This window comes from Solea solea, chromosome 10 (genome assembly GCF_958295425.1).
Source record: "Solea solea chromosome 10, fSolSol10.1, whole genome shotgun sequence".
Lineage (NCBI taxonomy): Eukaryota > Metazoa > Chordata > Actinopteri > Pleuronectiformes > Soleidae > Solea > Solea solea.
The window spans coordinates 7,259,856-7,269,021 of NC_081143.1; the positions used below are offsets into that span (position 1 = coordinate 7,259,856).

At 39.7% G+C, this 9,166-nt stretch overlaps 1 protein-coding gene across 2 annotated transcripts; it reads right to left on the minus strand.

The window, feature by feature from the left end:
* Positions 1-126: 126 nt before the first annotated feature.
* Positions 127-7,870, minus strand: LOC131467526 (cell adhesion molecule 1-like). Of its 2 annotated transcripts, XM_058641491.1 has the most exons (6): positions 4,529-7,870; positions 4,025-4,294; positions 2,083-2,412; positions 1,590-1,847; positions 402-460; positions 127-356 (listed from the first exon to the last, which is right to left on the minus strand). In XM_058641491.1, exons 1-6 carry the CDS (start codon positions 4,593-4,595, stop codon positions 309-311), a joined length of 1,032 nt encoding a protein of 343 aa, XP_058497474.1. In that variant the 5' UTR covers positions 4,596-7,870; the 3' UTR covers positions 127-308. The 2 variants fall into 2 exon arrangements, with proteins under 2 accessions (XP_058497474.1, XP_058497473.1); XM_058641490.1 differs by having other exon boundaries at positions 127-460; positions 4,529-7,869.
* Between the last annotated feature and the right edge of the window lie 1,296 nt (positions 7,871-9,166).

The following is a 9,166-nucleotide window of genomic DNA, read 5'->3' on the forward strand; positions in this document are numbered from 1 at the left end:
TGGTTAGGTTTAACTGGATTTGATTAAGAACTGAAATATGAAATCAATCAATATATCAATCTGCCTCAGTAACTGAAGGTTACTCACAACATTTTTACAGGAGAGACTTTAAACAGTCAATGAAAATGATAAAGAAAAAGGATTTTAATAATTCCAAAAGATGCATGTCCCAAACATTACAGAATGAGTTTCCACCATGTTAATGCTTCAGTAGTTAGTCAGCCATTTCCTGTAAATGTATGTGTTACTTTGGGGGCATTTGATTACATGTTATTGACATACATACTGTTCATTTTTTCAGTATGAAGTCAAATCACAGCAGAGAATAAAAGCAGCACACACATTATAAAGCCGTGTGTCAGTGTGATGCTTGTACTGCTATTAGGTGCGACTGTTGTCTTTGTGGTGGTTGCTTTTGTTGAAGTTGTGCTTGATTGTGGCGGGCTGGTTAACTCCAAACCTACGGACAAATAGAAAGTTAAAATGTGGTGGGACAATTTGTTATTGTTATGAATTATCAGGATTGCGGCACCACAAGTGGCAGCTTCTTAACATTGTGGGTAGCATAGTATATGGAGCTCTAAAAAAGACACTTAGATAATAGACATGTTTATATCTATACTCAATAGGTTGTCCCAGTGTTTCCCAAACTTTCTACATGGGGTTCCACTTTTGAAAACTATCATGACCCAAATCACAATTCAAAGGGCAAATGTGTGCATCATGTGGTGAATTATTTACAGTCATATATGTAAACATATCATTTTGAATTGGTAAACAAATCATTTCCAAGATATATTTGTTTGAGAAATTTGTGTGGGGACCCAAAAAATATCTCCTGTGACCCCTTTGTGGGTCCTAACCCAGTCTTTGGCAATCACTGGGTTATAATTGAGACTATTGAAACCTAAATTAAAACTTGTACAGTGCTTTACAAAATGTATTAGACCACCTGTCCTTTTTTTTTATACATTCAGCATAACATTCAACCACTAAAACTATCAAGAAATAATAATGTGCTTCACTATTTTTTTTTGTCAGGGTTTGTTTTCTAAAACAGTACATTTGAAAATTCATGGCATTAAAAATATCATTTCAGTTAAATAGCCTCCACATACAGGTGTATTAACCATTACAGAAAGATAAAAAAACATATTTTTGATAATTACCAATGCTGTTAATTTAGGGCAGATGTGGCTTTGGATGGTGGTCTAATAAATGAGTGAAGCACTGTATAAGTTAAGTGTTGATTTGAGAATATAAGAAGCAGGTTTAACATAATAGTAAATCCAGGTTTTGACACAAAATAGGAAAACTATAAGTAGACTGTACAAGACAAATGAAACACAAATAGTGAGATAAATAAATTACTAGAAAATAATCTAAATTATCTAATCTAAAATAAAATAATCTAAACAATGTTTCTATTTTCTAATTCAGCTTTTACAAACATCTTTTTTAAGAGCAAGTACGTAGTTGACTACAAAGAGTTAACATTTATTTAACCAGATAGAAAAACCCATGGAGACACATCAGCAGCACACATCAGAGAAGAAAGAAATGTGAATGATTTTACGTCTGAAACTCACCTTTGACGACCACCTCAAATGAAACACTGAGGGCTCCCACATCATTGCTGACATGACACACGTACCGGCCTTCATCCTTAGGAGTTATAGAGTTGATGACGTGACGGTCACCCGTGACGTGGCGATGAGTGGGTTGCGGCAGCTCCCACCGGTATGAGGGGCTGGGGTTTCCCACAGCAGAGCAGTTCAGCTGCAGAGAGTCTCCCTCTGTGACAATGATCGGACCTGGACGCGATGACTCCACCTGCCGAGGCTTATCTGTGAGTTCATTGAGACAGAAAGATAAACACGTGGCTACTGAAAGAATAGTCAACTGTTGGATGAAAAACAATTGAGTTTTCCTTCATCATAATACCGTTTGCATGTTTGCAGGCCATTAAATCCATGTAGGCTGCCTAACTATGAACAACTGTAAGCCTTCTCCCTCTCATTGGTTTTTCCCAAATGTTTAGACTGGTAAAAGGAATGCTGCTGAAACTCAGTGTACACTCACAGTGGACTGTGGCAGTAATGTTCTGTGATTTCACCACTGGGGGGTGCTGTGGTCCTTCAGGTCCCAGTTCCAGAACGCCTTGACACCAGAACTGAGCTCCATCATCTTCTCCAGTGGCATAAAAGTTGTGAGTGAAGACCTCGGTCACTGGTTCCAAAACTGAGCTGTCTAAGTGTAGTTGACCCAGAGTCGTCCACCCTCTGTAGAAGGTCACGGTGAGGTTTGCAACTGGAGCAACGTTGTGCACTTCACACTGCAGAGCGTACTGATGACCCTCAAACATCGGGCCAGAGTGGTTTGTAAAGCTGATGGACACACTGTCTGGAGGCTCTGTGCAGAAACAAACAATCATACAACAGTTAGGTTTTCAGTTTAAGAATTTCTAATCTAGAATCGCCTTTATCTGTGTTTTTCATCCACTGCTGTAAAGTGAAAAATGGGAGTTATGGGACGTGGGAGTGACATCATCAAAGTACTAAAAAACATGGATGCAGACATATCTCGGGCTGGAGACGTTGTTAGCAATACGAGCCGAAAACAACGCACCAGCATGTCTACTATAGGGATGGGACGACACCACTTTTTCATGTCTGATGCCGATATCAATATTAGTCCGATACAGTCATTTTAGACCATTTATGAACTATGAGGCTGTTAATGACACATTTGTGCTGAGTGACAAACAGTGTTCTCCCGAAAAGGAGAAAAAAAAAGACCAAACATGACTCAGCGAAAATGCACCCAAGCTGTGCATAGTGAAGCATGCGATATATATACAGTATGTACATATATACATACACATATGTATGTATGTATAGATGTATGTATGTATGGATGTATGTATGGATAGAACGATGAGGACAGGTGAACAGTGAGGACAGGTGAATGATGAGTACAGGTGAACAGGGATGACAGGTGAATAATGAGGACAGGTGAACGATGAGGACAGGTGTACAGTGAGGACAGGTGAATGATGAGGACAGGTGAACAGTGAGGACAGGTGAATGATGAGTACAGGTGAACAGTGAGGACAGGTGAATAATGAGGACAGGTGAACGATGAGGACAGGTGTACAGTGAGGACAGGTGAATGATGAGGACAGGTGAACAGTGAGGACAGGTGAATGATGAGTACAGGTGAACAGTGAGGACAGGTGAATGATGAGGACAGGTGAACAGTGAGGACAGGTGAATGATGAGGACAGGTGAACAGTGAGGACAGGTGAACAGTGAGGACAGGTGAATGAAACAATGTGAGACTTAACGTGAGATTTGAGTCCCCTTGTCCTTTTTGTACGATACAAGAAAGTAACTTTCACTCTGAGTACATTTCAAACAAGCTACTTTTTTTTACTTTACCATGAGCACATTTTTAGTCCAGCACTTTTGCTTGTATGTAAGTAAAATGTTATCAAAAATATTGATGCTTTTACTTGTGTAGAACATATCAGTACTCTTTCCACCTCTGCCAATTGCAGCTTCTACAGTACCCTGTAATCATAATGGGATTTTTTCTGCTTCAAAATCCCTTGATTTCAGTCATGAGGAGAATATTTGGCATTTTATACCTCCCCCTGTTCTTTAAACCCGTTGTGATACCTTTGAAGAGCCAATACCACCCATAAAATGTACATTTCTTCTTCGTGAAAGCAATTTTGAGTCAATCTTTGATTTTGTCGTGAACTTACAGTAAACTATATGTATTGCAAATTTCATGTATATATACACAAAATATTTAAAATAACCAAAATGATTTCCCAATTTACTACTAAAACAGTTCCTTTAAGGATGACTTTGTTTTCTTCTCAACTTCTTATATTGTCATTTATGTTAATAATGCTGTTATTATATATGTATGTACTGTATATATTAGGTGCGTCTAGTATTTGTGTACATTTATTGAATCTGCACGCACAGAAACAATCAGAAGCGGGTGAACTTACTGTAAACGGTCACAGGCAGTTCAGTGCAGCACACGCGTGCAGACAGGTCATTGTAGAAGCACAGGGCGCTTGTGCCCCACAGAGTCATTCTGTCCACGCTCCACAGAAGCACAGTGGCATTCCCCGTCTTGCGTCCGAGTGAAACCTCCAGACCTAATGACTCTTTGCTCTGGCAAGACTGACACAGAGAGCACACGGCTGAGGCCGGGTCACCGTGCTTCACCACCAGTCTGGACGGACTTACCTCACTTCTATGTGGACAGTTCATAACTGTGAAACACACACACACACACACACAGCGTTCAAGTATAAACAGTGACATCACTTTGTATTATACTGAAATGACTTAAATTCTAAAATGCTTCAATGTTTGCAGAAGCACAGAGGTTTTGTTTTACAAACAGCACACATTAAAAATTATAATAATTGCATTTACTTGATAAACAACCTGATTTATCTTTCATAAGTATTTTCTGGATTACAGATGAAAAAGTGTCCACTCACCACAACCGAGGACATGGTAACCACACAGCAGGTTCATGAAAGACACCACCGACAGTATGAAAAACATCTTTCCCACTTGTTCTATTCAGAGAGACCAAAGAAAGTCATAAACCACGGAACAAACAGGCGTCTGGAGTGAACGCACTGAACGAGCTCACAATGTGTACACGGAGAGGAACAATGTTGGCAGTGCTGCTTGCTTTTTTTTCTCTTCTCTGTGAAAGTGAAAGTGTTCACATTCAGGGCTACGATCATCTTTTATTTAGTTTAGATTTTTTGTTTTGTTGGTTTTCTTAGTATTATTTGTTTTTTAGAGTGGGTTTGCTAGTTCTTATTAGTTTTATTTTTTGTAAATGCTTAGTTTTAGTTTAGTTTTTATTATTTTCATATTTTTTTGTAAGATGCAAAAAGGTCATGATAAGTATTGTGTGTCATAAAAACCCAGCAAAAGATGCCAATTTAAAAAGTCACTGAATCAAATATAACAATCTACAAGAACATGTGCATCATGCTGCTGAGGTTGGATATAGTTAGTGTGAAAGGTAAAGATCTAATTGCATTACAGCAGCTACATCTACCTACATCAGATGTAATATTAGTTGTAATTGTAGACATTTAAGAAGCAGAAATGTATTTAAAAACTGAATTTATGAAATCCATATATTATATGACTATATGTGAATATATTCATATATTTACTAGTTTGTATTATTTATTATTTTTTAGCATAATTGTAATTTTCTTGTCACAATGATCATTTTTAAATGGCAACGTAACCAAATCTAAGCCACGCATGAGTGAACAAATGAACAAAAATCTGCCTTTCTTCTGGAGTTAGATATCATATTACAGGATAAGTGAATGTGTGTGACATTTGGTGAAGTTACATTTTGATTGGGGCTTCACAGATAAAGAAATACTTGATCTTTTTGTCACATCAGGACTTTGAAAGGACTGTGAAAGAAACCGAGTCTGTTTTCGAAGAAAGACTCACTCAGACTTAGAGGAAATCATTTCTTTTGTGGAGGAAATGGCTGGTAGTGGTCGACTGCGGCTCAGGACGTGTACAATTACCACGTTTCCACACAATATAACGTACTCATCTGTGCACGTATACTCCTGTATCTGTGGACCTGAAAGGGTTTGTTCCTTCATGCTGAGGAAGCAGAGGAAGTTGGGTGTTCATAATCATGTGGAAACATCTGAGTTCATAACTGTGTTCACACATTCCTCAGCTTCCTGGCGATTTCTAGCCCTCTGCTCCTGTGATGGGTGGGCAAAGTCCCCACCACTCTACTCTCAGTTATTCTTATTCTTATATAATTATTTACCTGTGCTCATACGGGATCATATTATCCTCACACTCTGTTTTACGTTCCTTTCCTGTTTCAGGTTTTAACAAGACAAGTAAACACAGGAGTCCATTACGGAGCAGGTAGGGTAAATCATAAATATATGTTTTTAGAGCGAGTGAAAAAGAAAAGGCTGAGCCTTATAGGAACCAGAGGAAGGTGTCTTATCCGCTGATTTTACCAGCAGTGAGAGATCATAGGAAAACAACGCCACTAATTAGAAAACCATCTGAATTATTTCATTATATAACTGACACAGGAAGAAGCCAACATCCTGTGTAGTAGATGTTGAAACATGACATCTAATCCTGTACTTGTCTTGATGTATGTGGTGTACTTTGTCGCAGGAACAATACACAACTCCTTATATGGACATTATGCGGGTGTGTGATTACAGGTCATATATTAAGGCTTTACAAAATGCAAAATGATGTGCTGTTGAGTAAAGGTTATGATTAATTTTTATGATGCCTTTAAAAAAAAAAAAAATATTTCGATGGTGTGAGGTCCTGGTCCTGATGGCACGGTACCGCTTACACGAGGGGAGCAGTCCAAAGATGCTGTTTGCAGGATGAGACTGATCAGCAGCAATTTTACCTGCCCTCTTCCTGACCCTGGCCTCATGTAGGCCACTGATTGACAGCTACCCCTGTCCAGTCAGACTCTTTGCTTTGTGCACAACACATTGCAGCCTGTTCTTTGCATGGGAGGATGTTGAGGTAAACCACACCAAGATGGACGAAGTCAGAGCACTTTCCACAGTGGCTCTGTAAAACCTGGACCAAACAGAGCTGGAAACATTCAGTTTCCGTAGCTGCCTCGGGAAAAACATTCCACTGTGCGCCCTCTTAATGATGGAGGATGTGTTTTCCTCCCATTTCAGGTTGTCTGTTATTGTTGTGCCTAGTAATTTGAATGACTCCACAACCTTGACGACAGAGCTATTGATGGTTATGGGTAGTAGAGGGGAGGGGGCACGGCGGAAGTGTATCAGCATTTCCACTGTCCGTTTTGGGTTGAGTTCCAGATAATTTGTCACACCACATAGCCAAATGAGACACTTCCTGCCTAAAAGCAGGCTCGTCCTTGCCCTTGATAAGGCCGAGCAAGGTGGTGTCATCTGCAAATTGAATCAGCTTGATGGAGTTGTTGTTGGAAGTGCAGTCATTAGTGTACAGTGAGTAGAGAAATGGAGACAGCACGCACCCCTGAGGTGCTCCTATGTTGGTGGACCGGGGATCAGACATGTGATGGCCAAGCCATTGTCCATCTATTGTAGTCTTTGACTCCAATCCTGGTTCAACCAGAGACTCTGTGTGTGTGGAGTTTCCATGTTGTTCCAATGTTTGTGTTCTGCTCCCACAGTGCAAAGGTAAACTAGTGTTAAGTTAACTGGAGAATGGACTGTTGGTGTAAATGTGAGTGTGATGTTGGTCCTGTGACAGGCAGATGAATAATTCAGTCCAATAATCAGATCCAATAATCCAGTGGTCTACTGGAGCAGCAGTATCTCCACTGTTGACAGGAAGAGACTGGACAAACTGATTAGGAAGACCAGCTCTGTGTTGGGCTGCTCCCTGGACTCAGTGCAGGTGGTGGGAGAGAGAAGGATGACTGCAAAGCTAACATCGCTGATGGAGAATGACTCCTACCCCCAAGTGTGTGAAGGAAAGATATTGAAAGTCCTTCCTTCCTGCTGCTGTAAGACTTTACAGACAGCAGCACTCCCAGCAGACCCAGTCACCACTGTGATCACTATAATACTCAATTCTCTCATCCACTGTCACAATTCTGTGCTCCACCGTGCACCTTGTTGTTGCTGTTCCTCGTTTTCTGTGCAAATGCATATATAATTTATAATTTGTGTGACTTTCTTTTGCTGTGTGACTATCTCTTTGCTGCCGAAATACTGGGAATTTCCCCATTGTGGGACAATAAAGGTATATCGTATCGTAATCAACATTAGCCTTTTATTATTGAATTAGCTGCCCACTTGTTACTTGTGAGTCTCAAATTTGTATTATCAGAAAGTTGATTAACACTTCTAAATGCATAAAAACCAGGGCTGTCAATAGATTAAAAAAAAAAAAAACAAATTAATCTCACATTTTGAAATTTGTTAATCTAGATGAATAAATTAGAATGAAAGCACAGTCAGCCACAGGGTAGGTGTTAAAATGGAAGTCGCCGGGCAGCTGCCAGCATATTACGGACACTATCAGTGCCTGGTTAGTTTGCCACTCGTTGGCAATGTGGAAGAATTCCTCAGCTCAGTTCTCAGTTCTGTTTTTTTGACAGTCAAGGGTAAGGATCACAACTTCCAGTCATTGTCAATAAATTGTACCGTGACAACCAGGCAGCAGTCATATTGTCATGAAACTTTAGTTTTATCGATGGTTCCATTGCTCAGCTTCTTAAAATGAAACCTTTCAGCCAACAATCCGTCACCTCTCTCCATCTTCAGCGACTATCTCTTGGTCTCTCCTCTCTGACTGACTGCAGGCAAGTGACTTACTCGCATGGATAATTTCCGGCTTTCATGTCAGAGGTCAGCTCACACCAGAAGTAAACAAACTTGCGTTAACTGCGTTGAATAATTTTATCGCATTGATCTCGGCTGTATTAATCGCAACGATTAACGCGTTAACTTTGTCAATCCTAATATTTTATCCCTATGTTTATTTGACCAATTTTTTTTTTCATGTTGTTAATATTTAGTTTACACAGTTTTTAATATACAGTATCTACTGTAAGTGCACTGCAGTGCAGACATAAAATACAGACACAAACTGTGTTACTCGATAAATGTTTATTTAAGACATTTTTGGCTCATTACTAAAAAAAGGCGGAGACTGTGCTCCAGTCATGGAGGAAGTACTGAACAAACAGTTTAATTAACTGATTCTAATGACTCAGTTAAAGCGTGCTGTGCCGAGGCAAGCTGGGACTATAGGTGGAAAAGGGGCTTAAGTCTCAGTGAGTTTCAGTGCCTCATGGTTACGTTCATGCTTGTGTTTGGACCTGGTTCATCCGTTCATGTTAGAGCTGTGTATTTGTGATCGGTTCACCTGAAGTGGCTGTTGAGTACTGGTCTGAAGTCTGAGGATCAGTGACCCAGCACAACCAACTATGTGCAGTGGACTAAGGTTTTCCTTGGCAATCAAGCAGTCACAATAGTCTAATTCCAAACATGCCCACTGAGCATGCAACACAAATTTAAGTCAACAATGTCATTTGATGCATTTTTTTTTTTTTTTTTTAATTTTAAGATACAATACAAAAAGAT

What these genes read in the sequence shown, in the direction of transcription:
- LOC131467526 (XM_058641490.1), bottom strand. Translation starts at nt 4,595, where the DNA reads ATGTTTTTCATACTGTCGGTGGTGTCTTTCATGAACCTGCTGTGTGGT. An exon ending in CATTACTGCCACAGTCCACT is followed by an intron (nt 1,848 to 2,082) that starts GTGAGTGTACAC and finishes ATGAACTCACAG; the next exon opens with ATAAGCCTCGGCAGGTGGAG. An exon ending in ATTTGAGGTGGTCGTCAAAG is followed by an intron (nt 461 to 1,589) that starts GTGAGTTTCAGA and finishes ATTTGTCCGTAG; the next exon opens with GTTTGGAGTTAACCAGCCCG.